Here is an 18,211-nt window from a genome sequence, read left to right on the forward strand (position 1 = left end):
CTCAAAAAGGATATTTCAAAATTAAGACAGGGGTCAAAAGTGTGATGAGAATGATTAAGGGCAGGGAAATCTCATGTGAAGAGAGATTAAAAAGACTGATTGATTACCTACAGAGATGAATAACAGGGGACATTAGACTGGGAACTTTTGTTCTACCTGTATTGTAATACAAGACAGTCAATGAAATTAAAGGTGGCAAATTCAAAAATAATATACCATATCGCCACACAACACGTGATTAGGCTATGAAACTCATTGCCACATGAAGTTCTTGAGGCTAAGAACATAGCAAGATTCAAAAAGGGCAGGACGCGTACATAGATATAAAAAATACTGAGTTAAAATTAATGCTAAATTTTTAGAAGGAATATGAAATTTCATACTTCAGGGATTAAGCCAATCACTAACTATAAGAGATCAGCAACGATAGGCTGGTCAGGGCAGATTATCCCACATCTACCTACTACAGGATTCTTGCATTTTCCTCTGAAGATCTGGTACTGGCCGCTGTCAGACAGGATACTGGATGAGACTGACCTCAGGTCTGATCCAGTATAAAATTGCTCGCTTCCCAATTTCAATGTTTCTACAACACCCATTGTTTTCTATCTCCCATTTATACATTCCACAATTTAAAACACATGATACCCTGAGGCATCAAACTGTGAGAGAGAGAGAAGAATTCTGTTTTTCACATAAGTATAAGGATCATCATCTGCTTGAATGCTGAGTACTTAGTACTTTCAACTAGGATAATTCTCCTGCTTGCATAGCTTGTGAGGAACTCTGACAATGTTTCCAAGCATGACTGGAAGGAAAGCTAAATACTGATGGTTTATTTTAACACAACATTTGAATACAAGCAAAAATAGAATTCTTTAGCTTTTTGAACATATGGATCTCAAAGCTGTGCAAGATATTACAGAGATACAGTCTGACTTTAGACCATGGAAGGTGATCTCTGCAAGAGATGGAATACTTCAAAAGAGCATCATTCAACTTTAGTACTGAAACAGACTTTGATCTGAATTTAAATAAGACACTTGTTGAAGCACCTTTTCTTTCAAAGCAAAAAGGACAAAAGATTTTTACTGTAGGTATTTTTCCTTCTGTGATTTGTAGGTAGGTAGAGAATCAGTTCCACTTACAGCAGCCATATTAAAGTCCTTGGGCTGTCGCTATAGGTGAGTCAATGCCACACAACCACTCAACAGTGATCCTTTCAAAGCCATTTTGCTACTTTGCAAAACTATTGTACAGCTGCATAATATGAGAAAAGGTAGCACACTCCAAGGTGAAAGAAGAATTTAGTTCTGTAATTGTATTGGTTTGTTCCTTCATGGAATGTTTGGGTCCCCTACCATATCAAGTGGCACCATTTTGAAAGAATAGGGGGATAATCCTAGTGTCCTAACTTTCCCCCTCAGTAAAATGGGCTCCAATATCTTAAGCAACATATGGGATATTATTATTTGTATAATGATGTTGCATTTGATTCCAGTCACTGCACTGCTGGCACCTAACAGGTTACTTTCTGAAGTATTTTGAAATACATTCACTATTAGAGGTGCTACATAAATTCAATTCCTTGTCTAGAAGGCATATGTATAGCTTATGTTGAGGGTAAAGATGTGGTGCAAGCAGTTTTTATACCTGTGATTTCAGTTTTTTTAGGCTTCATCAATTGTCCCATCATGGAAAGAATGTCCTGCCCACCCTGGAAAAAGCAAAGTTAGAAATCAACAATTTCTCCTTCCTGTGCTGTTGCTCAGTGCACCAGGTTTGATATGGACCAGGCTATTATAGAAGGTAGGGTTTTACACCTTTAGGATACAAAACTTGAATGATCATTTATTTCGGGTCCTTTGTAATATTTTAGTTCTAACAATGGATGATTCTGTTTCTAATCCAACTGTCCAACCCATTATCACTTCACTGCCTTGGGATTCCAAATTTATCCTCTTTTAGTTAAAATAATGCCTCTTCACTCCCTTTTTAGGTTTGGACTTTAGAGAGAACAGCAAAAGAGCTCAAAGTTTAACACCCTTTCCTACAGCATCGTCAATTTCACTCCTCACAAAAATGGAACTGATCAGAGAGCAGAAAGGCTAGAGCTGCCTGTTTGGACTGTGAGTGTTCAACTTTCCAACAGATGGATGGTTGTGTTGGGATTTTAAGACCTTTACATCCCTTATTTTTGTAGGGTGAATCTGGTGGGGGTTTTTTGTTTATATTTTGAAACAAGCAGATCAAGAGGCTGGAGTGTCAAATTGTGAGTGTCAACCTTGAGAGTGTCCCTTCACATACAGAACCTATAAATATTTGTATTTTTTTTTAAAAAGTCACTGTCCATATACAACACCACTTGACAAAGTGGTGACCTCCCAATACTGGGGAAAAGAGGAAAAAACACTCCCTATACAAAAAGTTTGCTACTGTAGAACGCTTAAGGTGCTGCTGCAAGTAACCGGGGAGTATATTAATACTAAACATTTCTAAAAGATACAGGGGCACTTACAGAAATTACACTGAAGTCAGACAAGCAAAGATCATTTATCAACGTGTTCGCAGTTCCCATTTCATGGCCGATGAAACAAATACAGAACAAAGGAAGTTTATCTGTATTCAGAACATTTTAATAAATAAAAACAATGCGGACCTGCTGGCTGCTGCCAGCTCATATCTTTAAGTATTGAGGATGGAAGATAACCTACTCTTTACGTGGTGATGGGAACAACTCCCTATAAAGACCTCCTATTAGCTTCAGCCCATAGGTTTTTTGGTTAGTTGGGGTTTTTTCAGCACAGATTATGCTTTAGCTTAAGTGGTTCCTCAATGTCTTTTGAGGAAGCCATCCTTGTGATGTATTGGGCTGGTACCCCCTTCTCCTGGTATTCCCTGGTACTATGCTCCAGCACCTTTTTCTCCAGTTGCTCAGTCTTGCACCTCTTTTGCTTTGCCCCCTTTTTCATTTGCTGCTATTCTCTTTTCTTTCTGTTCTTTGTTCATTTTCTCATCTTTTCTTGTTTTTTGTGCCCCCTGGCTATTCCCTCACTCACCAGAAAGCTACTTGCTGGATGGGATGAAGAGCATCTACCAATGTGTCTATGGGGCTGGGAAATGTACTCTTGCTGCCAAGAATTTCAAGAGCAGATACACAAAGGTTGAGCAAGCAAATTGCTCCCTGAACCTTTATGGAGCTGGTTCTGTGGCCAGGAACTACAGGGGAAGGGAGAGAAGATGGGTTTCAAGGTGCTACCTACTGTTTTTTCAATAGTGGCATGTTTTCAGTGGAGTGAGTGGATCCCACGGCCTGCAGCATTCCCTATCCTCACTGCTTCTCACCCTTTCCCCACATGACATTGGGTTAGTCTGGTACCCATCCTCAGGCTAAGAAACAGTTTTTTGCACAGATTTAGTCTCTAGAGTCAAGTACCTGAGGTCTAGCATTGGCCACATCCAGGTCATGCAGGGTGACATCCTGAATAATTTCTTTTTTCTTGTGTACATCGCCCTTTGGCAAGGGGACATACTCTTCAGCTTCAAGGTCAAATTCTGTGGCATAAGTATCACACCTGCCTTGCCTCTGTGGAAAAGGGGGAGGGGGAAGAGAAACACAGGTATACAGTTGGCAATGATACTAAGACTTTGAGTGACATACAGTTGATAAAGGGCTTGGTTCACAATTCCAGTCCTGACAAGCTTTGGTTGACATGAATATGCCTTGTTCCCCGCTTAGCAACGTGCATATCCTATCTACTGATCAAGGCTCAAAAACCCTGTTAAAAAACACCTGATATTTTCCCACTGAGAATATTCCACCTCCCTCTGCTCTTCCTTTAACTGTATGCGATTTCTGCTAAAAGACAACTCCAGCAGATTAACTAGAGATTGGGAGAACTGTTCAAGACCTCTTTGTAGGTGGGTGATTTATTATACGATACGAAATATTATGCTCATCCATTAAACAGCAAGTATCACTGTACACTACATTTTAAATCAGATACAAAAAGAATGCTAACTAATGCAGTATTCCCTTCTACATGCATACATCTTGTGGAGAAAATATCAGAGAGATAAAAGAAAGATTAAATACACTGCATATTTCAGTTTGAGAATGACTAAAGTTGTTTGGGTTTTTCCCCCTCCCTTATGAAAAGATGTCTTGGTCTTAAAGGTTAAAGGAATGAAAGCTCATCCCAGGCAGCTGCAGAGACGGCTTCCTTGCCAAGATGACCTTAATTGTGAACTGGATGTCTACCCTGTCTTGAGGCAGGAGGAATGTCTCCCTCCACAGCAGCAAAGTCTCGGACCTTTCTTTAACAGTCTTATCCAGCCTGTCCAAGCCAAATAAGGTTAATAGGTCACAGGGCCTTTGGCCAAGGGACACTGGAAATTCTCTGAGTACACAAAGCAGGATAACAGACAAGTCATGTTTTGGCTTTACCTTGACAGCTCCACTGTTTGCTTCAATATAAATCACATCCCCGGCTTCCACTCGCTCCTTCTGTAAACTTTCAAAGATGCTGGGGTCCAACTGGAGACAAACAACATGGGAGATTAGACAGTTCCATTGTATTGCAGAATGAGCATGAAACAAGAGATTTAAACCAAAGCTTGTTAGACAGTCGGACAAAATGAGTTAAGATTTCACAAAGTTGGAAGTTCTGAGGCTCAATTCAATCTTTAGGGCAAGACCTAGAACAGGATGCACAAAGGGTATTGTAAAATTTCCTTATTCACTTCCCCTGCTATTTAAGGAAGAGGCTTTGAGACTAAGTCATATTTACTGTTAGGGTATAGAGGGTATTTAAACTTTTCTTGCCTAATTTGTTCTTCTGATGAATTAATGTTATTTAACAAATTGCATTATGCCAAGTTGTGAGGATGCTGGTATATATCAGGAAGTGGATGCCTTTACATTTCATACTGATATACTCTTTGTTCTCAGGGCGCAGTGCTTTTCTTGGCTGCTAGTCTAGCCTTATAAAGGGCTAGCTGTTGGTTCTGGAATAGACTGCACCTGTCGACCACTCAATGTCTTTTATGTTTTTATGGAGTGATGTGACCCTTTTACTATAGACTCAGACTTTAGGGTCAGAAGGGACCATCGCGATTATCTAGTCTGACCTCCTTTTGTTCTCTTTCCTAGAGGCAGTTACTAAATGAGCAAGATGGAAGCCAGAACATGGCATGTGCTTTTGTTTTTCCTTGGGTGGATGGTTCATTTTCTTCCACTAAGGATTCTCTTATTTTGCATCTTCAAAATGAACAAATAAAAGACAATATGTGCTAAACAGCAGAGATGCTGCTGTAAATTCTCTTATCCGCATTTTATATACTGTATAGGGAAGGAAAACTGAGGTACAGATTAAGTGACTTGTCTACGGAAACAAAGGGAGTCAGGGTCTGACCTAGGACCACTGGACCTTCCTCCTTAACATAAAAAGGAGGCAAGGAACATATGAAATAATTTACACTAATACAGGCAAGATTTCAAGAACCTATCTTCCAATATTCAGGTGGAGTACTAGTTTAAAAAAAAAAAAAAAAAAGTGCTTCCTTATGTATTTAATTGTTATGATAAATATGGAGCTATAGTTGGGGTCAGGCTCAGCACCACACACCAGCAAAATGTACTGCCTTGCAGAGGCATTTGGCTCCTGAATTCAGTCCTTTGTTCCATGGGGCTGGTAATGCTATCAAAGTGGCACACTCAGGCATCTCTTGCAGTCTGAGCTATACTTTGAGGTGTCTGAAGGTGTGTTTTTGGTGGGGAAAGTTAGGGGGAAATGGCACTTCTAGAAGATCCCTGGATCAACAAATCCCCCTGTAGCTGAACACAGAAGGTTACCTGAAGTTAAGTCTTTAAATTACTAGTAAGAGACCCAAGAGTCTAATAGTTCTATATAATATGAACAGGTCACTTTGTTCACTACCACTACACAGGTGACGGGGGAAGAAATGGGCTATTTTTAACTTTATTTGGTACCGGGCTAGAGATCACAAAATTAGGTAAGATGGGAACAAAGGTGAAAGGATGCATATCTGGGACACTGAATGAAATGCTGGAGAATTTATGATATATACCTTCAGCTGCTTCGTTCCTTTTGCTGTTTTGAGTCCTATAATTACATGGCTAATGGTTTTGCCATATCCACCCATCGGGTTCTCAGTCTCACATGGAGTTAATTCTGTGACTTCACCTTCATAAACTTCCTTGGTCTCTTTTATCCTCAATCCTACAAGAAATAGTTTACATGAGTTGCACTGTATAAATAAGTGGCCATTTACATTTAATTATTCTTGACTCTTATTCACCATCTAGAAGTCATTCTGGCCAATGTCTATAAACTTGAGAGCATCGAGGGTGTTTACATACTACAATGTACTTCATGGTTATTCTCTACTTTGGAAACTAGAAAATAAAATTAATACCCTGTGTTTTTTTTTTAATATTAGTAGGAGAGAAATATCCCCAGGTAACTTAATCGGAAAGCTAAGGACATTCATGCAATTTAAGCCAAAATCCTGACCAACAATGATGGTATTAGGGACACTGAGATTTTAAAAACCAATGCCTTCATGCAACTTTAGAGATTCTAGTAACAAAGTTAAAGATAAAAACGTATGTTAACTAATTTATTTCAAAGGGATTCTGACAGAGGTTAAGGTTTAGTATTTAAAGTGTTCGTTTTTTAAATTAATGTACTGTATTATAGCCAAAGATGGACCAGATATATAATTAAAGAGACCTCTGGTGGTGTGCAAAATTCAAACTATTCCTGCATTTCTGACAGGAGAGACCCTTTAGAGATATGCAGACTTTTCTAGTCTGTGTACTTCTCTAGGACTCCCATTACCATAGTATCTATTACTCCCTCTATGGCCATCTATTATTAAATCTTTAATTTATATTTTAGGTTTCTAAATATGGGGCAGAGAGAGTTTTATTCTTAGGATAATCTGACCATAAAATATCACCACCACAATTATGCAAAGGTTCCAACTACACAAAAGTTCAAAGAATCCACTCCTTAACAGGCACTGTAAAATAGATATGTTATGAGGTTCATACACCATCCCAAAAATAAAAAGTGGACTGTATTGAGACACAAGGGAACTCATTCTGTACAGGACTGGAGGTCACCAGAACCCTATAAAAGTTCCCTTGTTTTGTAGCTTTTCATTTTGCTTTGAAATAAATACATGGACCAGATACTTCATCAGTAATCTTGAGTTGCTGATTGGGTGGGGGGTGGAAATAATTTTGACAAAAATAATATGGGTCTATCTCCCCCTACTGGTCTCGTATTAAGAATGAGATTTTTAAAGTAAGACACATAAATGTGAATTATAAATAAAGAGTTTGATAATTTTCAGTGGAATTGTTAGTTTACCTTTGTTGTTGAATACCCTGCAATACACATCATGTGGAATATAATTTCAGAAATTTAACATTTCTATATAGTGTCTTGGGTGTGCCTTAACAGAGAAATTAACAAGTCTCTGCTTTGAACACCTTATTATTTAAGTGACATGAAATGATGCAGGGAAGATAGCATATCACAGAGGTTTACAGCTAATGGTGGTTGCGCAAGCCAATGGAATGAATAGTTTATTATTGCTCCTTAGTTGTTAGAGATTTTAATTTGATGTAATAGGAGCAAGGTTTATTTTAGGCAAGAGGCAAATTTGGAGTTTAGATATGAAGATGATCTAGGTCAAAGAGCTCTCTAATGGAGGCATTTCCTGTGGTTATATTCAGATGCATGATTCTAAAAAAGAACTTATGGGGTTCTATATTTATTGGCTTAATAGTACTAAGAGGAGAAAAATCTTGTTTGCCATGTAAGCAAGCAGTTATAGGGTGGAGACAAAATAGCCACTGCTTAAACAGTATATTTATTCCTTATAGGAGAGATTTTTGACTGTAACTATACTTTAACATTTTCTGTCAACATCTTTGCTAAATGCTAATAAGCTCTATACAGGATTAACATCCGTGCTACATTTTTTTTTTTAAATCAGAGGACAGAATTGCCCTATAATCTTCTAGTCCCAGTACATCTTGTCTTTTTATGTCTCTTATGAACCATAAGCTCTCCACAGCAGAGACTGCCTGTCTTGATGAGTCCTGAACACCAAGCACATGTCAGACCCTGATAATAACTCTAGTATTAAGGAATCCTGACAATAATAATTCTGACAGAGAGCACCTTCAATATGGCAAAGAAAACAATCTAAAAGAGAGATGGGAACCACACTGGGTACATTGTTAGAACGTGTGTCAATGAGCAGGGCCCAGAACAACTGGAGAATCTGATGCACTAGTGGTTGTCCATATGGGTACTGTTCCCAAACACAGCAGACGCTTGCTGTATCCAAGAATAAGAAACTCTGTGAATGAGACTCGGGTATCTGACTGTTAGTCAGAATCATTTCAATAATACTGTGGTGGCTAAACCAACTGAAAGTACTATGCATGAGATGTATAACAGGCCACACATATTGTGACCTGCCATGTGAAGAATCACATGAAACCCCACACTGTAAGCATCAGGACCACAGTGAGGCTTGAGACAAGTTGCTCCTACACACAAGAAGTGTTATCTTACAATCATCACATGCCTTGCATTGGGATTATTCCAATTAGAAAACAAAACCCTTTTCTGAAAATACGCACTAGAAATTCCTTTTTATGACAGTGAAAGTAAAACTTTCCAAAAATTAGATCTGAGCATGATTGGAAAGTGTTTAATTCATGTAAAACAGGGGGTCATTAGTCCTTTAAAATATATGTTTGGATTTTTTGTAATTGGTGTTAAAAGGAACAAATCTCCCCAAAGGAATGTTTTACAATAACTTGCATTAGGTAAATCTGACTTGGAATTCAACAGAAGGGAATAGAAGAATCTCAGTCTTTCACTAGCACGACTCTTTGTTTAGAAGCATCTCTGTGCTGACCTTCAGGGAATGTGAAGCACCAACAATGTGGTAGGCTGTTAACTAGAGGGAGTTAAATTAGTGCGATCTCTAGGAATGACAATATGGATGAGACAGGTTTCATCTGCTGGTTCAAGTTTCCAAAGCTCTAACAAGGAATTTCATCACATCAAGGAAATATTGTAGACTGCTCTCTCTCATCTCCGATCTCCCTCCTCGCAAGCCCTGCCAACCTAACGGTAACTTACAGATCAGACTACTGAAAATCGCCAGAAATCAATGGGACACTTTTATTTGGTTGCAGGCTTGAGAGAGATTCTTCACCAAATACGTAGCTGAAATCCACAGTGAATCACTACATAGAAGCCAGGGAAATTAACTGATACTGTGTTCAGAGTGAAAACAATTAGGCTATCTTTATGTAATCCAAATGCATGCAAGGGCCATTTTTGACTTACTTTATCAGTTGTCAGAAGCAATCCTATAGAAGTAATACAAGATTAATTTAAAGACTCAATGATCTTTTGTTGCAAATTTAACTTTGTTCTTTCAGATAAAATGAAACCCAGACAATTCAAGTTAATTTCGTCTTTAATTCTAGAATGCATTTACCACTTAATAAGATACTCATCTTACTAGCATGGAACATTTTCTTGTGCTCACTTAGAATAAAATGTCAGGCAAAGTACTGATATGTAGGAGACTTAGGTTTAAGTTCTTGGCTAGCAGGGATTGAGAATGTTGTCAAGAGAAAGAGAGGAGCATTTCTCTCTCTACAAAACCCTCCAGACCCAAGACTCATGTTGACAGATTCTAAAGAGAATTTTTTTCTAACTTTGTCCAGCAACAATATGCAGGAACAGGAGAAGATCCTGGAGGACAAGGCAAGAGAATGGAAAAAAGTTTCCCTCCTGCCACAGCCTTGGGAGGGAGATGGACTGGAATAACTGAGGTGACAAAGACATGAGCACTGCATTAAGTTTCATAGTGCAGAAAACCCATACTGACTCAGCTAAGATGAGGAACAAGACCAAATGAAACAGGGCTAAAAAGAACATTGAAAACTGGAGCATGAAAACACGGCCCCTCACCAGAACTACTGGAAAAAGCTAGTGTGCTGCTGTTCAGATTTTTTTTTCTCTTTTTTTAAAAACCCAAACATAAGCACTTTACTCTTCTATTTTAACACTTACCTATTGCTCTTCTGAAATTTTCCATCAGGACTTCAGTCTTCTTGATCTCGGTGGAGTATACCTCACTTCCAACCATAGGACAAAACGGAACCTTGCTTCCCAACTCTTGAGCAATAGCTAGAGCCAAAGCAGTCTATAAAAATTCAAGAGACTGAACTATTACACACTTAAAAATTCTCATGAGAAATAAATGTATAATGATTAAAAGATCTTGTGGAAAAGAGGATTACCACTCCAGAAGGTTAAAATACTTTGCTCATTATATCACCTTTTGTCCAAGAATCTGCAAGTGCTTTAAAAATATTCTTTTAAGCCTCCCAGTGCTCAATTTTATAAATAGAGTACTACAAGTGGCTCCAATGAGACAATGGAAGAATGAGAAGTGGAACCTAGGAATCCTGACTCCCAGGTCCTATGTTCTTATCCACTCTACTTTCTCATATACAACTACAGCACTTTTCCCTTACATCATGGCTTTTATCCAAGGATTATAAAGCATTGCTAAGAAACACCTTTAAGCTAGTCATAAAACAGTTTAGTAGTATTGGGCAGTGTCTTTTTAACATCCAGTATGAAAGATGGTAAGTCTTGTAAAGTGCACGGAACAAAAGTTAAAATGCTTTTAAAATCCCAAATGTATATGTTTAAGAAGACCTTTCTTTGAAAACCACATACTTCATATTACATTTTCATTCACTCATGTACACAGAGTGGTTTTTACACTATTGGCACTAGAATGAGATACTGCCACTGCATGCTCATAAGATGGCAAAATACAATTTGGAGCAAGGATCAATGCTAGCTCAACTCTGGCTCAAGTTTAAACTTAAAAAAAGCTTCAGTAGCTGGAGAAGGAACCTGCTGAAATTATTACTAGGAAATATTTGACACCACTCTATTTAAGATAGAAGGTGCTGAGAAGAAAGACAATACCTTGCCAGTTCCAGGAGGACCTGCCAACAGCACAGCTCTACCAGCCATTTTCTTGCTTTTGATCAATTCCACTATAACACCACAAGCCTATAAATTAAAGAAATGAATTTAGATATTTATCAGAACACTTAAAGATTAAACTGTTTGAGAATGTTCCTTTACAGGTAGACACAATAATACTTTTACACTGCCAGACCACCTTTCATTCCAGAGGAACCCACAGTGCTTTATAAGAATTAGTACTAATAACACCATTAAGATTAAGTATGATCTCAATAATAGATGGGGAAACTCAGGCCAAGACACAAGAAGTGATTTCCCCAGATCACTGAAAATCTGTGGCAGATGTACAAATAGAACCTAGGAGTTCTGACACTTTACTGTAAACACAAACGTCTTACATGTACCTGTAAGTATTTGAGAATGGAGTGGCTCTTAAACCTTTAGGGCAGGGGTAGGCAACCTACGGCATGCATGCCAAAGGTGGCACGCAAGCTGATTTTCAGTGGCACTCACACTCCCTGGGTCCTGGCCACCAGTCCGGGGGGCTCTGCATTTTAATTTAATTTTAAATGAAGCTTCTTAAACATTTTAAAAACCTTATTTACTTTATATACAACAATAGGTTAGTTATATATTATAGACTTATAGAATGAGACCTTCTAAAAACGTTAAAATGTATGACTGGCATGCAAAACCTTAAATTAAAGTGAATAAATGAAGACTCAGCACCCCACTTCTGAAAGGTTGCCGACCCCTCCTTTAGGATATAAAGAGAGATACACGAGAGTGTGGTCCAGTGGATAAGACACGGGCCTGAGAGTTAGCGGATCTGGGTTCCACCCAAGTTAATGAGCTGCTGTGTGACCTTGGGTGAGTTCACTTTGCTGCTCCGTGCCTCAGTTTCCCCATCATACGAAACAGATGATGACACCAATCTTCTGTGGTAAAGTGCTTTGACATCTGTGGATGCGTGGTGCTACAAGGGTGAGCTGCCCTAGCTGAGGTTAGACTAAGGAGGCCTGCAGGGCGCAGGTAACTGGAGTTTTACGAAAGGGCCAACAGGAGAGACAAAGATTTAAGCAGCTGGACTCTGGCCCCTCCAAGTGGCCGGGGAGGGGGCCCACGCAGCAGCTGGGCCGGATATTTCAGCTCCCAGGTGGCTGTTTTGGCGCCAGTTCGGTTAAGCGATGGGGCCCTCAGAGAGGGGGTGGGATGCGCAAACGGGCAGCAGCCCCGCCCCCCAACAACGGCCTCGCCGCTCCCCACTGGGGCCCTTTTATGCCTTCTGGGCCCCCCGCGCCTCCCGCGGGTCGGGGACCCTCACCTCTCGGGCGTTCTCCTGCCCCACCAGCCCGGCCCCCGCCGGCTTGGCCGCGCCGCTCTCATCCAGCCCCAGCCCCTTCACGTGGCTGTGCGCGGCGATGCGCTGCGTCTTCGAAGTGCTCTTCACCTCCTCGATCTTCATCCCGGCGGCAACGGGCTCGGGGGTGCGGGGCAGGCACCGGGCTGCAGCTCCCTCCTCTCCAGATAGGCCTGGGGAACATGCGGCCCGCGCGTTACCAAGGCTCCCGGCGCCTGGTCAGCTAATCCCGCCCTCTACCTTGCCATTGGCCAGCGCCGCACGAGCCTCGCTGCTTATTGGAGAGGGCATGTGTCTGTTACTGCGATGGCTTGAAAGCCCGCCCATCCACTTCCACTTGTGCTCTTAGGAGAGGTTCCGGCTTCGCCCGCTTGCTCTGGAGCTATTGGGCCGGGATAAGGCAGCCTCTGTGGGACCCAAGCCCAGGGTGACAGAGGCTGGGGGAAGGAATTACAGGATCCGCGTGGGGCCCTGAGCGGAGGTGTATTAACCACAGCTAGGGGGATTCCCATGCTTGGGAGACTCCTCTCCCAGGTCAGGTGCCTGGGGAATCTTGGGCTGCTCCGGTTACAGCCTCATGTGCCTCTGGCAAATGGAGGGGCGCGAGGACTGCTTGTTTCTAATGAATAGCAATAACTAGATTGGCTGTGTCAACATGGCAAAGGGCACAAACATTTGCTTGCTCTAGAGATCTCCTGAAGCCTGCAGCCCTGTCTCGTACATGGGCTGCCGCTGATTGAGCCTGTTTGTTTTGCTGGAACTGACTGGTAAAGGACTCTCTGTGCAGGTATGGGAGAAGCATGGGGTCTCTTGCCCCTGGGCTCAGTTCGCCCATTGATTTTGCACTGGTCTGGAAAAGGGTGTAACCATCAGTGAAATAATGATAGCTTGAAGAAAACACTTCTTAAAAATCTATACTTTGGTCCCACTAACACTTCCCTTTTAAAGAAATAATGCTCTAAATACTTCTAATAGAGGTAGCAAAATAAACCTTTTATCTTCCAGCTGTCTTGCAATTTCCTTCATTAACATTTTATAATGTTTTGTATTAACCATGTACATGGAACAGTAATTTTTCCATACAAAGTGTTTGTGTAAGCAGCTGAGTTCTGATTTGGCTCTGAACAATATACATACTCTGTATATACATAAGCATATCCCCTTTATGGGGTTTGGCATTATTCATAACCAAAATGAGATTCCCTCCACCTTGCATATGGCTGTTTTTGGAGTGTCCCTGGAATTTCCTCTACCTCACTTTGCTGTGCAGAGCTATATTCTATATACGTTTTGTATTCTGGCTGTACCTAACAAGATGTCCCGTCACTCTAACTTTACAATAAGTACGCTGCATTTTTATGTAGGATGACGCAGCAAAAGAACTTTGCATTCCTATGCAGGGTCCTAAAATATAACTATCCTGTTACAGTCTGCTACTATTTATTGCAGCAGTTTTTGAGTATTTGGGTGACTATTTAAACTACATTTAAAATACTAGAAAAATGGGAAAACTTTATAATAAACTACTATGGTGTTCTGTATATTTAAAATACCAAACACTAGAGAAATTTGTAATATTTTAAATAGTATGATGATGTGCAGGGACATTACCTGGTAAATAAAGGGATAGCTCCAGTTCAGCTTTCCCCTCCCCTTTTACAAGTAATGTAGTGGGGTCCAGGTGAAGGTGGTTGGAGCTCAGTGGGGGTGTCGGGGAGGGTCTGGATGGGGGGAGGGATAGAGCTCTGCATGGGGGTCTGGGTGTGGGGGGTTCAGTGTGGGGGTCCAGATCCTAGGGGAGTGGGGCTTAGTGAGGTGGGGGGTCCCAGGTGCAGCTGGTTGGGGCTTGGTGGGCTGGGGATCCTGGTGACTCGTTAGGGTGATCCAGGTGCAGGGAAAGTGGGGCTTGTTGGGGTGCAGGGGGGTGAGGCTCAGCAGGAGGGTCTGGGTATGAGGGGGTCTGGATGCACGGGGGTTGAGTGGATGGGGGAGCAGTTCCTTGTACAGTGATCCATCTCCCTGCAGCTGAGGAGCGATGGGGGTGGGGGGGAGTTTGCAGAGCTTCCTGCAGCCTGGGGAGAAATCTGGGGGTGGGTCTGACCAAGCCCTGGATCCTGTGCAGGGGAAGAGGCAGTCCCATCCTCCCCAGCCCAGCCAGACTAGCTGAGCCTGGCACAGGGTAGGAGCCACCAACCGGGTCTTCCCCAATCCTGCCCCACAGTGATTTACTTCTCTGCCAACTGCCCTGGGCACCCAAAACATACTGCTGGAGAGGTTCGCATGACCACTCTTGTGGCTTCCCCCTGCTTCCCCCTCAGAAAATCATTTTTCTGTGGGGAAGCAAAGAAATCTGTGGGGGACATAAATTCTGCACATGTGCAGTGGTGCAGAATTCCCCCAGGAGTAAAAAGTTATTAGCTGGTATAGTCCTGTTTCAAGCATCTTGCAGTTCTGGGAAAACAATCATCAAGTTCTCTAAGGGTATGTCTACACTACGAAATTAGATCGAATTAATAGAAGCCGGTTTTATAGAAATCGGTTGTATACAGCCGATTGTGTGTGTCCCCACATAAAATGCTCTAAGTGCATTAGTTCGGCGGACCGCGTCCACAGTACCGAGGCTAGCGTCGACTTCCGGCGCATTGCACTATGGGTAGCTATCCCACAGTTCCCGCAGTCTCCGCCGCCCATTGGAATTCTGGGTTGAGATCCCAATGCCCGGATGATGCAAAACAGTGCCGGGGGGTTCTGGGTACATGTCGTCAGGCCCCTCCCCCTCCGTCACAGCAACGGCAGACAATAGATTCGCGCCTTTTTACCTGGGTTACCTGTGCAGACAACATACCACGGCAAGCATGGAGCCCGCTCAGCTCAGCTCACCGTCACCATATGTCATCTAGGTGCCGGCAGATGTGGGACTGCATTGCTACACAGCAGCAGCAGCTAACTGCCTTTTGGCGGTAGACGGTGCAGCATGACTGGTAACCTTCATTGGCGATCTGGGTGCCGGCAGCCGTGGGGCTGCATTGCACCAGCCCCCTTGCCTTTTGGCAGTAGATGGTTTATTACGACTGGTAACTGTCCTCGTCGGACAGCAGTGGCTGTCAATCATGGACACCTGGGCAGACAATGATGGTTATCAGTCGTAGTATGCCATTTTCTGCCACGCGCCCTGTTGGATCATTGCACGTTAGCAGAGTCGTAGTATGCTATTTTCTGCCAAGTGCCCAGTATTGTCTGCTAAGCACCCAGAAGAGGCCGAGGGCGATCTGGGTGCTGGCAGACATGGGGCTGGCAGACGTGGGGCTAGATTGCTACACAGCAGCAACCCCTTGCCTTTTGGGCAGTAGATAGTATATTACGACTGGTATCCATCGTTGTCATACTGCAGTGGGTATCAGATTGTGCAATAGACCTGAAGGCTAACTGCCAAGCGCCCAGTATTTGCTGCCAAGCACCCAGAAAATGCCGAGGGCTATCAGTCATGCTGCACCATCGTCTTAAGATGTAAAAAATAGATTTATTCTGTATTCATTTGCTTCCCCCCTCCCTCCTGCTAAACCCAGGCTTTTGAGTTCAATCTTTGGGGGGGGGCCATTCTGTGTGACAGTTGTTTGTGTTTCTCCCTGATGCAAAGCCACCTTTCTTGATTTTAATTCCCTGTACCTGTACGCCATGTCATCACTCGCCCCTCCCTCCCTCCCTCCCTTCTTCCCCTGGTCCGTCAGATACTACTTTCGCGCCTTTTTTCAGACCAGACGCCATAGCTAGCACTGGGATCATGGAGCCCGCTCAGATCACCACGGCAATTATGAGCACTATGAACACCACGCGCATTGTCCTGGAGTATATGCAGAGCCAGGACATGCCAAAGCAAAACCAGAACCAGCCGAGGAGGTGGCGATTAGAGCGTGGCGACGAGAGTGATGAGGAAATGGACATGGACCTAGACCTCTCACAAGGCACAGGCCCCAGCAATGTGGAAATCATGGTGTTCCTGGGGCAGGTTGATGCCGTGGAACGCCGATTCTGGGCCCGGGAAACAAGCACAGACTGGTGGGACCGCATCGTGCTGCAGGTGTGGGACGATTCCCAGTGGCTGCGAAACTTTCGCATGCGTAAGGGCACTTTCATGGAACTTTGTGACTTGCTTTCCCCTGCCCTGAAGCGCCAGAATACCCGGATGAGAGCAGCCCTCACAGTTGAGAAGCGAGTGGCGATAGCCCTGTGGAAGCTTGCAACGCCAGACAGCTACCGGTCAGTCGGGAATCAATTTGGAGTGGGCAAATCTACTGTGGGGGCTGCTGTGATCCAAGTTGCCAGGGCAATGAGAGACCTGGTGATATCAAGGGTAGTGACTCTGGGAAACGTGCAGACCATAGTGGATGGCTTTGCTGCAATGGGATTCCCAAATTGTGGTGGGGCGATAGATGGAACCCATATCCCTATCTTGGCACCGGAGCACCAAGCCACCGAGTACATAAACCGCAAGGGGTACTTTTCAATGCTGCTGCAAGCCCTGGTGGATCACAAGGGACGTTTCACCGACATCAACGTGGGCTGGCCGGGAAGGGTACATGATGCTCGCGTCTTCAGGCACTCTGCTCTGTTTGGAAAGCTGGAGGAAGGGACTTTCTTCCCGGACCAGAAAATAACCGTTGGGGATGTTGAAATGCCTATCGTGATCCTTGGGGACCCAGCCTACCCCTTAATGCCATGGCTCATGAAGCCGTACACAGGCAGCCTGGACAGGAGTCAGGACCTGTTCAACTACAGGCTGAGCAAGTGCCAAATGGTGGTGGAATGTGCATTTGGGCGTTTAAAAGCGTGCTGGCGCAGCTCACTGACTCGCTCAGACCTTAGCGAAAAGAATATCCCCATTGTTATTGCTGCTTGCTGTGCGCTCCACAATCTCTGTGAGAGTAAGGGGGAGACATTTATGGCTGGGTGGGAGGTAGAGGCAAATCGCCTGGCCGCTGATTACGCGCAGCCAGACACCAGGGCGGTTAGAGGAGCACAGCATGGCGCGGTGCGCATCAGAGAAGCTTTGAAAACCAGTTTTGTGACTGGCCAGGCTATGGTTTGAAACTTCTGTTTGTTTTTCCTTGATGAAATCTCCACCCCCCCACCCACCCGGTTAACTCTACTTCCCTGTAAACCGACAACCCCACCCTCCCCTACTACCCTCCCCCCTTCAAGCACCACTTGCAGAGGCAATAAAGTCATTGTTACTTCACATTCATGCATTCTTTATTACTTCATCACACAACTAGGGGGATAATTGCAAAGGTAGCCCGGGATGGGTGGGGGAGGAGGGAAGGCTGTAGCGGCGGTCTGTGCTCCTGCTGCCTTTCCTGCAGCTCAACCATACGCTGTAGCATATCAGTTTGATGCTCCAGCAGACGGAGCATGGACTCTTGCTTTCTGTGTGCAAGCTGACGCCACCTCTCATCTTCAGCCCGCAACTTCCTCTGTTCCTCCCGCGATTCAGCCCGCCACCTCTCCTCCTCAGCCCGCGATTCAGCCCGCCACCTCTCCTCTCGCTCATATTGGGCTTTTCCTTAATCAGTCATTGACTGCCTCCACGCATTCCGCTGTGCTCTGTCAGCGTGGGAGGCAGTCTGTAGTTCTGTAAACATTTCATCACGCGTCCTTCGCTTCCGTTTTCGAATATTCACTAGCCTCTGTGAAGGAGAATGATTTGCAGCTGGTGGATGAGAAGGGAGAGGTGGTTAAAAAAGATACATTTTAGAGAACAATGTGTACACTCTTTCAC

General features: G+C 43.5%; 1 protein-coding gene across 2 annotated transcripts in view; it reads right to left on the bottom strand.

Moving 5' to 3' along the window:
- The window catches only part of RUVBL1 (RuvB like AAA ATPase 1), a 31,549-nt gene that overhangs the window by 9,757 nt on the left and 3,581 nt on the right, over positions 1 to 18,211 (bottom strand). Inside the window, exons 1-7 of one of the 2 annotated variants that reach the window (XM_024220786.1) lie at positions 12,400 to 12,647; positions 11,073 to 11,159; positions 10,140 to 10,272; positions 6,091 to 6,242; positions 4,448 to 4,537; positions 3,437 to 3,586; positions 1,654 to 1,717 (exon numbers count right to left, since the gene is read on the bottom strand). In XM_024220786.1, the coding sequence (XP_024076554.1) occupies positions 1,654 to 1,717; positions 3,437 to 3,586; positions 4,448 to 4,537; positions 6,091 to 6,242; positions 10,140 to 10,272; positions 11,073 to 11,159; positions 12,400 to 12,540 (817 nt within the window). In that variant the 5' untranslated portion in view covers positions 12,541 to 12,647. Of the gene's footprint in view, positions 1 to 1,653; positions 1,718 to 3,436; positions 3,587 to 4,447; positions 4,538 to 6,090; positions 6,243 to 10,139; positions 10,273 to 11,072; positions 11,160 to 12,399; positions 12,648 to 18,211 lie in introns of those variants that run through there. The other variant, XM_024220792.1, reaches the window with a different exon arrangement.

This window comes from Terrapene carolina, unplaced genomic scaffold (assembly GCF_002925995.2).
Source record: "Terrapene carolina triunguis isolate 2854851 unplaced genomic scaffold, T_m_triunguis-2.0 Scaffold89, whole genome shotgun sequence".
In the NCBI taxonomy this organism is placed as follows: domain Eukaryota; kingdom Metazoa; phylum Chordata; order Testudines; family Emydidae; genus Terrapene; species Terrapene triunguis.